The 14,101-nt window shown below is 51.9% G+C and overlaps 1 protein-coding gene across 2 annotated transcripts in view; it reads right to left on the reverse strand.

Moving 5' to 3' along the window:
* Window positions 1-313: 313 nt before the first annotated feature.
* Window positions 314-14,101, reverse strand: part of ROPN1L (rhophilin associated tail protein 1 like) — a 40,283-nt gene continuing 26,495 nt past the window's right edge. The window contains exons 6-7 of one of the 2 annotated variants that reach the window (XR_010413363.1): window positions 2,173-2,349; window positions 314-1,083 (exon numbers count right to left, since the gene is read on the reverse strand). Coding sequence is in view for 1 of the 2 variants with exons in the window: in XM_064596864.1 (XP_064452934.1) it covers window positions 2,286-2,349 (64 nt within the window). In the remaining variant the exon portion in view is untranslated. Of the gene's footprint in view, window positions 2,350-14,101 lie in introns of both variants that reach the window. The other variant, XM_064596864.1, reaches the window with a different exon arrangement.

Raw genomic sequence — 14,101 nt, forward strand, 5'->3', positions numbered from 1 at the left:
TCTCTCATTCCAGGGACTCCCATATGCCACTTAAAAATTTCCAGAATTTATGGGGAAAAAAATGAATGGAATATTGACAGTATAAAAAGGTCCATGAAGGGTGCCTGGGTGGCTCAGTCGGTTAAGCAACTGCCTTCAGCTCAGGTCATGATCCTGGAGTCCCGGGATCGAGTCCCACGTCGGGCTCCCTGCTCAGTGGGGGGTCTGCTTCTCCCTCTGACCCTTCTCCCTCTTGTGCTCTCTGTCTCTCATTCTCTCTCTCAAATAAATAAATAAAATCTTAAAAAAAAAAAAAAAGGTCCATGAAATGACCCTAGCTCCTTTTTTTTTTCCTTTGGAGCAGCTCTTTAATATGCCAGAAAGTCCTTGATAGGAGGAACTGTTTATGGCAAATAACAGAAGCATTGGAAAAGGTCTGTCTTTCAGTAGTTTTTGTTTTGTTCCTTTTGTGTTTATTCTTAATGGTGGTCAAATACACATAACAAAATTTATCATTTTAACCGTTTTTAAGTATACAGTTTATTCAGTGGCATTAGGTCCATTCACACTATTGTGTAAACATGCCCACTATCCATCTCCAGAACTTTCCATCATCCCAAGCCCAAATTCTATATCCGTGAAACAAAAACTCCCCATGCTCCCTAAGCGGAGCCCAGAATTGCTGAATTAGGAGACAAAACATTTTGACAGCCAGGGTTTTTCAGAGTGTATAGTTGAAAGCTCAGCTTGGCGTCAGTTTACCCCAGGATGAACAGCAGGATTCCCCAGGGCCTGCCTGCTTGTCCCCTCCTGCCACACGCTCGTCCCTGCACTCCTGAAGGGCCTTGCGACCTCCTTCACTGCTCTGAGTCCTCGTTTTTAAAGCCAGAGGTGGGCCTGAGTTGCTTGAAACCCATACAGATCGCTCGGAGGGGGTGCGGCTCTTCTGAGGGCTCAGAACTGACAGATGGTTTGCTGAGTCTCGGAGGAGGGACCACAAGTGTGATGAAGAAGGTTAACTCCAAAACTCGTGTTTCCCCATCCTCGAGGCAGGACTGTCCCGGAGAAGGTGCTTCCCAGCGGGCCCTACGTTTCCCAGCAGCCCTGTGGACGCATGGGGCCCATGGAACGTGAACAGAGTGTTGTGGGTACCATCCACCTTAGGGCAGGGAAGAAGTGGGTTCCTTCCCCCTCCTGCCTCCCTACCTTCACTTTCCCTAGAGGAGCTGAGGCCCAAGGGCAGGAGGACAGGAAACTTCTGTGAAGATGGCAAATATTTGCAGCTTCCAGAACCATACCCTTTCTGCGACAGCTACTGCATGAAAGCCACCACAGACAAGGCTAGAGAGGGCATGTCTGTGTGTCAATAAAACTTTATTTACAAAAACAGGTGATGGGCTGGATTGGGTCTCCTGGCCTTAGAGAGCAGGGTCGGTGCTCTGCCCTCCACTCACCAGCATGCACGCCCCTCATCCGGGGCCTCAGGGCAGCTGAGCCCCCAACAGTGAGCAGACGGCTGTGGGCATCACGGGAAGGATGAAACATCATCCGTTTGTTTCTTTGCCAACTTTGGGGACCGACCACCATGCCTGACGTGGGAGACCACTATGCACCAGGCAGGCAGACCCCTCACCAGCTCACCCTGGGGGAGATGGCCAATAAGGTGTGCAAGAGGCATGAACGAGGCGGGGGGGCTGGGATGAGGGAGAATGGCAGGTGACACGCAGGGGACAGATGGGACTCGGACAGTGTTTGAAGGAGACCCATTAGACAGGGGGCACTGGGGAAGACTTCTCCAGGAGACATGTGGGAGCTGAGGCCCATGGGGAGCACTGGAGAGGCCCTCCTGCTGGAGGGGTGCAGAGGGGGTGTCCCAGGGGATCAGTGACGGCAGGAGGACGGAAGGTGGGCCAGAGCTCCCAGGAGCCAGGTGAATGAAGCCTTTAAAACATCACTAGGCCCCCCGCCATGTAAGAATGGCTTATACTCAGTAGCTCATGATTCGAGAGTGAATCAGAATCTTCCGGAGGGGGTTTAAACCCAGACCTGATCCTGTAGGTCTGAGGTGGGCCTGGGAATTTGCATTTTGAATGTATTTCTAGGCAATGCTGACACTGCTGGGCCCGGGGAATCTGAGAATCACTGGGTTTCTGGAGAACTCGAGCATCCCCATCACCCTCTCTGTCACATCACCTGTTGGATCCCCTTCTCGGGACATGCCAGCTCCGAAATGCTCTTGAGTCTCATGCGGAACCGCTTCCTTTCTTGTCTTCCTTCGTGGGGAGCAGAACCCTTGTCTGTCTCCTTTAAGATGGTGTTTCCACCACTGAGAAAGTGTGTAGCATACAGGAGGTGCTCAGTGGGTGTTTCCTGGCAAGAAATGAACTGAATGAGGGTGGGAGCATGAGCTGGGAAGGTGGGGGCAGAGCCAGCAATGGGGTGGCCTGCCTCGTTCTCCGTGGTCTCACATTTCTGACATCCTATGAGTAGAGGGACTAACTGCCATTTTGTCCCAATCTTTCAAGGATGTTTGTAGAGCAGACCTCCTTGGAGGAGCTGGAGGAAGTGTTTCCTGGCAGAGGAGAGGGTGGGTTGGTTATTGTCTAGTAAAATGAATGGGGTGCCTGGGTGGCTCAGTCAGTTAAGCGTCTGCCTTGGGCTCAGGTCCTGATCCCAGGGTCCCCGGGATCGAGCCCCGCATCGGGCTCCCTGCTCGGCGGGGAGCCTGCCTCTCCCTCTCCCTCTGCCTGCCTCTCTGCCTACCTGTTCTCTCTATCTCTCTATCAAATAAATAAGTAAAATCTTTTTAAAAATAAAATAAAATGAAGGTACTGCCACCCCCGGGGGTAGTGGCTGGGTGCACTTGCTAACTGCGCGTTATAAAGCACGCGTGTTCCCCGAGCTCGGAGCTCGTCAGCTGTGCTATAAGCCCATTGCCTGGCAGCGACCACCCGAGGCCTCCGAGTCTCCCTGTGGGACTTGGGGACGAGGGGAGCCAGCGCAAACACTAAGCTTGTATTAGCCACGTCTTGCCTTTTTAGGGTTCTGATGCTTTGGCGTCTGGCACCTTGCTGAGCCTGGGGTGACCGCCTGTCCCAGGGATAGCCAATCCCCAAATGTAGTAAATGACTCTTCTATGAGCATGCTTTTGAAAGATAAACAATCCAGAGCCTTGACCCCGACCCCCTCTTTTATGGGACTGTCGTTCCAGGCCACCATCCCCCTGTCAGAATCAGCCCAGGGCCAGGTACCAGACTCCTAGGGGCAGCCCTTCTGCCCAGAGCCCATGGAAGTTACCCAAACTAGCCAGTTCTAAGCCTGCCTACCATGCCTGCCTTCCTCCTCCCCATGGAAACCACAACAAAGGCTCTTGTCTCTTGCCGGAGACCCACCCTGGTGCTTCCCCATGTGGCCCCTATGGGACCAGGCCCACACCTCTTGGGAAACGTGGATAGCAACCTATCTTTCCGATCTGTCAGCCTTACTTATACCTCCAGTTTTCTACTAAGACATTATATTTTAAAAAACAAAGCTTGGGCTGCTTGATCTGCTGTGAGTAACGAAGCCCCCTCTGTCTCTGCCCCAGGAGCCATGTGTCCCTGGGCAGCGTCCAGGACACCCCGTGGGAGCAGGCAAAGCCTGGGAGTGCTCACAGTCTGACCAGATCCAGGCCTGATACTGCAATGGGAGCTGTGGGGTTTGAAGAAATCAGTGGAGGGTCTGGAAGCAAAGAAGATGCCCGTCCCCACGCCCAAGCCCCGGTCAAATTGGGCACGAGAAGAAGCAGATCCTCTTGAAAGAGCTGACTACTGGGGAGCCTGCTTTCCAGCTTTTCCAAAAGGGGAGGGACTGTGAGGTCAGAAGGGAACACCAGGCCTGTGGAGTCCACAGCAAGTCCCCCACCCCCAGGCTTTAATGCTCACAGGACCCCGTCCCCCAGGGAGCTGGTGAAAAGGCAGATGGATTCAGGAGGTCCGAAAGCTCCCAGGGGGATGCCTGACTCTGCTAACCTTGGACTACGCTTGGAGCAGGGGCTGAAGGACGCACTCAGCACAAGGCTTGCATTTACCCGTGCGCCTGGAGGATGGGACGGAGACGGTCTTATGCCTGGCCTGCACCACCCCGTCTCGTATCAGATCCCATAGCCCTGTCCCCACCTTAATACACACAGTCCCCATTCCAAAGTCTGCATTAATTCAGCAACCCAAATAGGACCCTGGTGGCTATGACTGCCAGGGACCTTAGGAAATTTCTGGAACAGAAGATGGGGTTCTCAGAACGGCCCTGATCTCTCTCAAGGTGCCTGGGTGGCTCAGTCGGTTAAGCATCTGCCTTGGGTTCAGGTCGTGATCTCAGGGTCCTGGGATTGAGCACCACGTCGTCGGGGTCCCTGCTCAGTGGGGAATCTGCTTCTCCCTGTCCCTCTCCCCCTCCCCCCAGTTTGTGCTCTCTCTCTAGCTCTCACTCTCTCAAATAAATAAATAATCTTAAAAACAAACAAACAAAGAATGACCCTGCTCTCTAGTCCCCTTCTAACATCTCCTGAGGGACCTCCAATCTCTCAGAAATCTGGCTACTCTGCCCATCCCCTTACACATAGATGGGGGTCCAAGAAATGGCTTCTGAATTAACGAGAAAAATCTATCAATCTGTATTTGTGTATTTTGTAGCTCCAGGGGACCATTGAAAGAAAGAAACCTCCCAGAAGAAATAACCACATTTGATTATGGCCTGTTTGTTCATTTATCTGCTCTTCTGGAAACTGAGAAGTCCCTATTTTTAGCACCTCCCATGCTCAAGCATGGATTTTTTTTCCCCCTTCAAGCTCTCTTAAAAAGTTGACATTTCCCAGCCTATAAACTGCAAAGTCATGTCATGCATTCAACAGGAGGAGACAGGGGGACAGCCGCTCGGGGAAGAGGCCTCCTCTCCCATGGCCCTCAGGAAACACTCATGAGGTAGGAAAGGCAGAGAGTGGAGCCTGGAGAGTCAGCAGGGCTGTTCCAGAGGCAGCCTCCCAGCAGAAGGCCCAGCTCTTCCACCTTGGCTGACCCCTGCTTTCCCTGGGCTTCCAGGGAGGGGGGGCTGAGGGGCCCCACCTCCACCCACCCTGTTCTCTTTTCACTCCCGGGGTGCGGAGCTGGGGAGGTTCCTCCCTGTGTGGACGGCTCTGCCAAGCCAAACTCACCAAATGGTCATTTATGAGCGGCTCCCTGAAAAATGGGGGGCGTGTGAGCCACGCGTGAGCCCCCATTGTAAAAATCATTGTGAGAGGAAAGTTGTCACAACTGGGGTTCTGGGCTCAAGATTTTTCTAGCTCTGGCTCACTGGAGGAACTTGGGCAAGGCTGAATTCTCTGGGTCTCCTTTTCTCCATGAGTGACATGGGAATGATGATTGTAGACCCCGGCCCCCAGGGATAGTCCTGGAACTGGAAAGCGCTCTCACACGGTCCAGGGGATTAATGCACCACTCAATCATTCGTGACATCTCTCTAACGTATCCACACAAGGAACAGTAATTATAGCAGCCGTCTCAAAAACAGACCTGGGGAGTCATTAGAAGAGCAATAATAATGCAAGACTAGAATAGAGAAGATTTCCGAGGCGTTCATCTTCTTAAGGCCCCCGTGAGGATGGGAGGTGGCTGATATGAGTGAGACCATCACCACTGACCTTTTCAATCAGAAGGTGCAGGCAGACTGGGGCGGTGCCCCCACGAGCCAAGGATCGCTGGCGGCCACCAGACCCTGGAGGAGGCGAAGAAAGATTTTTTCCCTGGAGCCCTGGCAGAGAGCACAGCCCTGAGGACACCTTGGCTTGCACCTCCTGCCTCCAGAGCTGTGACAGTACACTTCTGTGGTGGGAAGCCCCCCCAACCCCCCAGCGCGTGGCACTTTGAAACCAGCACAGAGGGGACCCAGGACCTGGAACCAAGAGGACCCCAAAGGGAGCTCTCCGGGGCTGCGAGAACACTCAGCGGCAGCAAGCGGGGCACCAGGAGAAGACTCCAGTCCCTCTGGTTCCATCTGACCCAGGGCAGAAGCAGATGTCGTGGGAGCCAGCCAGCCAGGGACAGTCACCAAGCCAGCGTGCCTCCACGCTCTCCGCCCGCCCCGTTGAGCAGCCCGGCTCCCCATCCATCCGTTTGTACCTGTGGAAGGAGAAGCTCCATCCGACCAGACCGATGGCAGGTCCGGATCAGGAAGGGCTGTGGTGTGTGTGTTCTCTGAGCTCTGAGTGCTCGCTGCTTGGAAGGCTGCCTGGCTGTGAGTTCTCTAGTTGGGAAATTACAGGGACAATGAGCCCCGCGTCCTTGCCTCTCATCCTTCTTTCTGCACCATATACCCTCCCTGTTTTCTCACTCCTTCGTTTCCCCATTTTGCTAAGCTCCTGTGAGTGCCTTGCATGCCAACCCAAATCCTTCCCGCCCGTCCATCAGCAGATCTCAGCACTGGTCCTGATCGGCCTCATGACCCCGTCCTGCCTTGTCCCAGGAACACTGGGCTTCTCCTTCCACCAAGTTTGGATGGAGCGCCTTCCTCATCGGTGAAGGCAGCAGGTCTTCAGGGAACGAGGAGTGGGGCACAGGAAGCTCTCAACAGAGCTCCCGGGACAGTCAGGCTCAGGAAATGATGCGCAGCTTCACGAATCCATGGAGCGTCAAGGTTAATTGCAAAGACCAGGGGCCGGCAAACAGCCTGTGAGCCAAGAATGGGTTTTCATGTTTTTAAATAGTTGAATAAAAAAAATAAAGGAAGAAGATATTTTGTGACATGTGAAAATGATATGAAATTCTCAGTTCGGTGCCCATAAATAAAGTCTGATTGGAACACGGCCACGCTTGTTCGCTTCCACATTGTGGGTGGCGGTTGCCTTCGCCCTTCAGCCTCAAGGCAGAGTAGCTGTGACAGACCGCATGGCCCGCGGAGCAGAAAATATGTACTAGCCCATGCTTATGAGAAAGGTTGCTGGCAGAGACTCTGGAGCCAAATTGTCCAACTTCAGACCCTAGATCCACTGCTCACCTACTGCATGATTGGGGGCAAGTTCTCACGCTCTCTCTCTCTCTCTCTCTCTCTCCCCACTTGCATTTCCGTACCTCTCAAATGGACATAATAGTTCTTATTTCAAAGTATCCTTGTAAGGATTCCATGAGTTATCACTTTACAGTCTTTGACCGGTGCCCGGCACACAGAAGTACCAAGGATGGGTGAACTTATTTTCAATCTCCCAGATTCTTAAACATCGCCATCCCATAGTAGAGTAACGTATATAAGAATTCTTAAGCCTTCCTTCGATTCGATCCGCAAGGGTTCTTGAAACGTATCATTTCCTTTGCTTTTCATCATTGTTCCATATGCAAACAGATCCAGGAAGTCTTGGCTCAGACTTTGCAAATCCCAGATGGGTTCTAACTTGTTACGTCAGAGGGGAAAAAAAAGTCTGTCTTCCCCAGCAGGTGCAGGCTTTGTTAGACAGGCGCCACCTCCTTACTCTCCAGCATTAAAAGACGTCTTTGCAAGCTCTACAAATCTTGACTGTAAAGCAAAAGCAGAATGATGAAGCCTGGATTTCCCACAAGGACAGGGATGTTTTCCTTCCTTAACCGTGGGTGGCTGGGGTGGCGTGCGGAGGGCTCCGGGACAGCTAGCACGGGGACGGTGGGCACCGACAGTATCCCCCACCTCCTGCTGCTTCCATGTGACTGAGTCGTTGCTGGGCTCCTGACCGCTCCGCGGGAGACTCGGCGGCCCAGCCTCCTGTGCAGGAGGGCGTGGTCACGTGACTAAGCGCACCCCCCCGCCCCCCCCCAACCACCACCACCTGGAAAGGAGGCGACAGGCCCCGCCTCTGCTCCCGGGCCTTAAGGCATCAAGCCCGTGCCCCGCGATGCCCTCCGCCCTCCCGAGAACCACATAGTTGACAGCGACACCCGAAGCGAGGGCCAAACAAAAAGACGGTCAGAACCTGGTTCCCTGCGTGACCATGAGGAGCAAAGCAGCCCGTCCCCTTGGACCCCCTCCCGGAAGGGTTCTTCTTTGAGAGTAACCATCTGTTAAGTCACCGCACAGGAGCTTAGCTTTTACCCTTAACTGACACCAAGGCCCTGCAGTCTGCTTCCTTTGGGTTACAGGTGAGGAGACTGATGGGGCAATCCTCGCCCCCACCCCAAATCCCGTGCTTGGCTGCAGAACGTGGGCTAGACCCATTCTCTTACCTCATAGCCCCGAGCTCTGCCACTTACTTAACATGGACACGGTGTTTACTTTTTGGTGATAGGCCTGCGTCACCTCAGGTCTCTGAAAGAATCCACCCGGTATTTAGCACGCAGAGCCACCTGCTGCTGGGGAACAGTGTGGGTCCAATCAGGAGAGAGAAACCACATAGTAATTCAAACAGGGGAGGGTTAATGCAAGATTCAGTCACTGGAACAGGATTGGGGTTCGAGGAATTGGCTGGTAAGAAGCAGTAAAAGAGTAAACGAAGAGCAGACCTCATCAGGAGTAGCCCTTGCCCCTCAGGACTGGGGTGGGGCACTCGAGGGAGAGGCCCCCAGGGCTGAGATCCAAACGTCCATGGAAAGGGCCTGGCTGTGGCTGACGGGACGGCAGAGAAGGGGCCCAGCTCACAGAACTTGCCAGAAATCTGCCCTCCAGGTGTTGGGGCTTACAGGAGAAGCTGCTGGCCCGCGAAGAAGAGCGGGCATGCCATTGCCGTGGATTTCAAGAACATTTACGTACACACAATGATCAACTTTTGCCCATCTTTTTTCTGTTTTCCTTAGAGACTTTCAAACCCTTTCTCTTAGAGGGACACCAGTCATTGGACTTAGGGTCCACCCTAAACCCAGGGTGATCCCATGTCAAGAGTCCCAACTTAATTGCATCTGCAAAGGCCCTTTCTCCAACAAGCCACATTCGTACATTCCATGGTCAAGCCTGAGACATGTCTTTCTGGGAACCATTATTCAAGTGATTACTATGGATTTAGAAATCCGATTAGGTCTACAGCAAAGACCAGGTATTTCCCTTCCTTCTGCTTAAGCATGTCAGGCCCTTGACTGGTGGGTATAACTAAAGTGAGGGCCAAGCTGAGGTGGTTCTCCCATCAGAGAGGAGGGGGCCACGCCCCTGATATAGACAGGCTCCACCACACTAGAGCCCGTAGCAGAGGGGGAGTCAGGTGAGCACCAGAGGGCTCTGGTCTCCCCCGTGTGATGTGGGAGAAGCTACTTAACGTGACTCTTCCCCTGCTGTCACATCAGCAGCGCAAAGCAAATAACAATAATACTTTCTGGGGTTGCTGTGGAGCTTACGTGAGTTAATGTACGTAAAATGGGCAAAATTCTAAAACGGCTCCCAAATTCCCACCCCACTAGTGAACACGCCTTGCACAATCCCCTCTCCTTGAGGACCTGGTGTGTATTTGCTTCACCTAGATGACCTTGCCCTTTGGGGATGAAAAACGAAGTCTACCCGTAACTTACGAGTTTCAGTGGCATGGAAGTGATCATGGAATCATGTCAGCTGCTGTTTCCACATACAGCTCTAGACCCACATCCCGCTGGTTCCTCATCCACAGGAGAGGGAAAAGACCTCTTCCTTCCAGCTCCAGCATGGGAAGTTCAAAAACAGCAATTCTTGTTAATGATTGGTGGATGGATGGATGGTGCACAGCAGGAGTAAATCCAACAGTTACACCACAGAAAGTAGGCAACTTCTCCTTCTCAGAAGTTTCCACCAGTTTCTACTGTGTGCTTATCATTCAGAAATCCTTTCTGTGTCTCTTAGCATTCATATGAATATGCGGAGATCTGGCTAGGCAAGCCCTTCACCCATTTTTCATGCAAATGACTGAGTGCCAGTTTCCCTCTCTTTGTCCTGAGCATTGCCTCCTCCCTCCAGCCCGGGGCATCTGACCTCTGTGTCATGAGGCTTCCTTTCGTCTGGTTTCTGGTTTTTCTTGGCCAACACCAGGCCCTGGCAAAAGATCAGAGAGTGGGGGGGGAGGGGGGGGTAAATGAGGCAGGAGTATTTGTTCCTGTGGCTGCCTCCCGGGGAGGTCCCCGGGCGTTGGCTACTCCTCTACCGAATCCACAGCTCCTGCTTGGGGTCCCCTCTCCAGCTCCAGCCCTGTGACAGCCCCCCCCACCCTGTCAGCCCTAGGGTCATAAAGTCCCTCCCGTGGCTGCCGTCCCTCATGGGGTCCCCTCCCCCTTCCCCACACTCTGGTAAGCCGTCTTCTGTGAAACGGTGCCCCCAACAGCTGTCCCACCCCACGCTGTGTCCTCATCTGCGGGGAAGGCCAGCACCCACCTCTGGTAGTTGGTGTGAGAATCCAATGAGCCATAAAACCCTTAGCACAGGCCCAGACCTTACCCGGTGCTGGGTGAATGCACTTTGATCTCAGCCAGGCGTTATGCCAACCCAAGAGTCCCCGAGGCCCCACTGGGCGGCGTTTGCCAGGACACTTGGGACCGGCTGTCCGACTTCTGGTCACGCCCCTGTTCCAGCCACTTCACATTGGATTCGAGCATGACGCTGGGGTTTGGGGGGTGACTGAGTGGCCCCTGTGCCCGGAAGGGAGTCATTCTCTATCCCAGGTCTACACCGGCTCCATCCGAGCAGGGGCGAGTTTGAGATCTGCTCCACTGTGGTGGGTTACACACCAGCCATCCACGCGGCTCCTGGGAAGGACCCAACTGGGAAAGATAGGGCCCTAATGCATCCTGTGACCTCACGGAGAGCCCGCACTGGGGAAATGGAGCAGATACAAGGAGGGAGGCAAGGGGACAGAAGTGTGAGGTTGGGGCACCTGGACACGGGGTGTCCTTGGCTTCTTAGCTCTGGTTCAGTCTCCTAGAAAAGGGGGTTAATTATATTTCTGCACCCACCTCAGGGGTTCCAGTGAGAATGTGCTTTGATAACCAGGGAGAAGTAATTCTGCTTAAGAGTTAGAATTTTCCCTGGGGAGTGTCTGACCCCTTTCATTCTTTAGACGCCAAGACAAAGAGCCTCAGGCCTACGAGTGCTTCACGGACCTTTGGGAAGGTTTAAGACTTGAATAAAATTATAGGCCTCGAATTATGGACATAGCAATATGACGCTCAATCAATGATTACTTTACCTATTCCTTCTTCATTAATTGTGAAATTGAGTATACATACAAATCTCCCTACATTTGAAAACCATTTGTAAAGCTAGATTTTCTCATGTTACAAGAATTCGTAAGTAGGCCAAGTGATTGCCAGGAAGTAACAGCTAATTGTAGTTAAGTGAGCGACTTGCAGCTAAATCATTTTCAGAACAAAATCCCAGCCCTGCCTAACTGCCTCAGAACTCATCGTGCCAGGTGGTTGCACATTCCAGAATCATCTCTACTTCCGCCTTTTCTCTTTCTCACACATCACGAACACCAACCAACAAAACCCACTTTCTTTAAAGATGAAAAATGCAGAAGCCGACAAAGAGAGTTAGGTCGAAGACCAAATCCTTCTGGTTGCAGCTTCGAGAACAATGGCTTTGGAAGTGCATCTCCGCAAGACGGAGCTCCTAAGACACAAGGTCAAAGTCGCTATGAGCTGATGTGCGCCTCTGGCTTTTCCAGTCCTGCTTTCCCCCAACCGACTCCCCTGCAAGGAAGGGAAAGCAGATATTTTCCAAACCCACACCTCACAAAGACCAGGGATTTTTTTTTTTTTTTTTTTTTTTTAGTGTTCACTCTCCATCACTGTAAAGTCTGTTTTTTAAGTGACTTATTGGAAAAATCTTTTTTGGCTCCCGAGGTGCTGAATCCAGATGAGGCCATCTGCCTCTGCTCAGCGTGTGTGCAGAGTGTGGTTCTGAAGCCCCAACGATCCTATCGGGTCCTCAGGGACCCCACCTGTCTCCCTACCACAGAGGAGCGTTTTTGCGGGTCTCCCTCCAGAGAGCCTTTGTTCAAACACTCCAGTCACTTGGAATGGTTTATTTTATCCAATATGTTAATTAATGATTCTTGCAACAAGCTTGCAGTTAGACCATTTGACTGAGCCCCCCAAAGACAGTTAACAGTCTGATTGAAAGCCAAACTTCCTATGGCTGTTTTAAAAAGAAATAACTACAGGATATGAAGAAGAAGAAGAAAGGCGATTCAACTACGGGACAGGAAGAGTCCAAATCAGCAAGGGAATAGGAAAAGTGTTCTCTTCAATGAGATGAGGCCTGCTGGCCGAATGTTAGGAATCTCGTTGTCGAGGAGCAAACGGTCTAGTTTTGGCACACAGCGTGGTAGCTTAATTAGGTGCTAGAACAAGATGTTGGAGGCTCTCAGGCAAAAATGAGACAGAAGAGTGCTTCCCTTTATATGCTTTGTTAGTTATAAAATTAGTTCATTTTCCACCTTCTGTCTGGGCACTTGGGAGCCTTCAACACGGAGGGACAGCTTCTGGGGCTGAGGCTAAGCTGAGAGTGACCCAGAGGAAGACCCACTGTGTTGTGGGAGGGGCAGGAACAGAGCCCCCAGATGTCAGGCTGGGGTCAGTCTAACCGGCTACTTCGGCAGTCCTTGCTGGGACCGCAGTAAGGGGACAGGATTGGGGTGGACAACCACTTCCAACTCTGCTGACTCAGAGGCCACCCTAAAGAATATTCTGGAAACACAGCTTGAACCTGACTGTTCAGATATGCACTTACCCAGAAGCAGAACCTGCATTCTGGTTGTCCCGCTGAGGTGACATATATGTTCGGGTGGCATCCACTAGACAAAGGCCAGCTCATGCTTCTGTACCCCGTTCTTTTTGTTTGAACGTTAGGGCACTCGTGGGCATCAAATCAGACCAAAACAATCTTGAGGGGCTGGAAATTTTTTTTAAGGGAATGCTATTTCCAGTTCTATGACAAAGTCATTCTGAAGACCTACCTTTCATGGGGCACCTCGGTGATGCAGTCGGTTAAGCGTCTGACTTTTGGTTTCAACTCAGGTCATGATCTCAGGGTTGGGGATCGAGCCCCCCATCTGGTTCTGTGCTGAGCACAGAGTCTGCTTCAGTTCTCTCTCCCTCTCCCTCTGCCCCTAACCCGCTCTCTTTCTTTCTAAATAAATAAAATCTTTAAAAAAAAGACCCACCTTTTGAGACGAAGGACAAACAGCAGAGCGTGTTCACCAGCAGGGGCTGTTTACTCACCCCTGTCGTAGCCCGTGTCTACCAGCTCGTTCCATACACGCCCTGCACAGAGACACGCACGGCCTCCCCCACTGGCAGCTTCCAGAGCCAGAGGGACACACTTGTGACAGCCGATGAAGCTCACAGCCTACCTAAGAGCTCACTCCTGGTGCTGTACGTTCTACGGGTTTGGACACACGCGTAACGATATGTATCCGTCATTATGGTATCCCACAGAGTACTTCCACTGCCCTAAAAATCCTCTGCGCTCCACCTGTTCACCCCCCCGGCAGCCATCTTTGTACTGTGTCCATAATTTGTCTTGTCCAGAATATCATACAGCTGGAATCATACAGTAAGCAGCCTCTCAGACTGGCTTCTCTCACCTAACAATATGCATTTTAACATCCTCCGTATCTTCTCCTGGCTTGACAGCTCATTTCTTTTAGAGTGGATAATAACCCAGTGTCTGGATGCACCAGAGTTTATTTATCCACTCACCTACTTCATTCCCTTTCATTCTCTTAACACCTTATGATTTTTTTGATAGAGTGAAAAAGTATCCCAATTTACATTTTTTAGTTCAGATGTCCACGTTAGCAAGTTTATTTATGATCATATTCATCTATTTTCAATCTCATAAAACTCTGTCCACGTTTACCTCCTTGACCTAAGCCAGTGTGACTGGTTAGCAATTTGATGAAGTTCTTCTGGTAAATGTTGGTGGCCTCCAGTGATGACAGGATGCAGGGGCTCTATGTTCCTCCCCTATAACCTCCCGACAAGATCACTAAAATGAAAGTATGGCTCACCCCAAATTCTACCAAATGCACAGATACTTGTTAGCAAGCAGGCCCCAAAGTCATCAGGTCCTTGGTCCCCTGGATGGACACGCTGCATGATAAGCTCTCTCCGGGGCTGACTCAGTGACATCTATGGCTGGCCTTCCAGCTGGGCCAGGCAGAGGGTCCCCTGGG

Source organism: Mirounga angustirostris, unplaced genomic scaffold (genome assembly GCF_029215605.1).
Source record: "Mirounga angustirostris isolate CCGP_5_RB_7025 unplaced genomic scaffold, mMirAng1.0.hap1 SCAF_7, whole genome shotgun sequence".
In the NCBI taxonomy this organism is placed as follows: Eukaryota; Metazoa; Chordata; class Mammalia; order Carnivora; family Phocidae; genus Mirounga; species Mirounga angustirostris.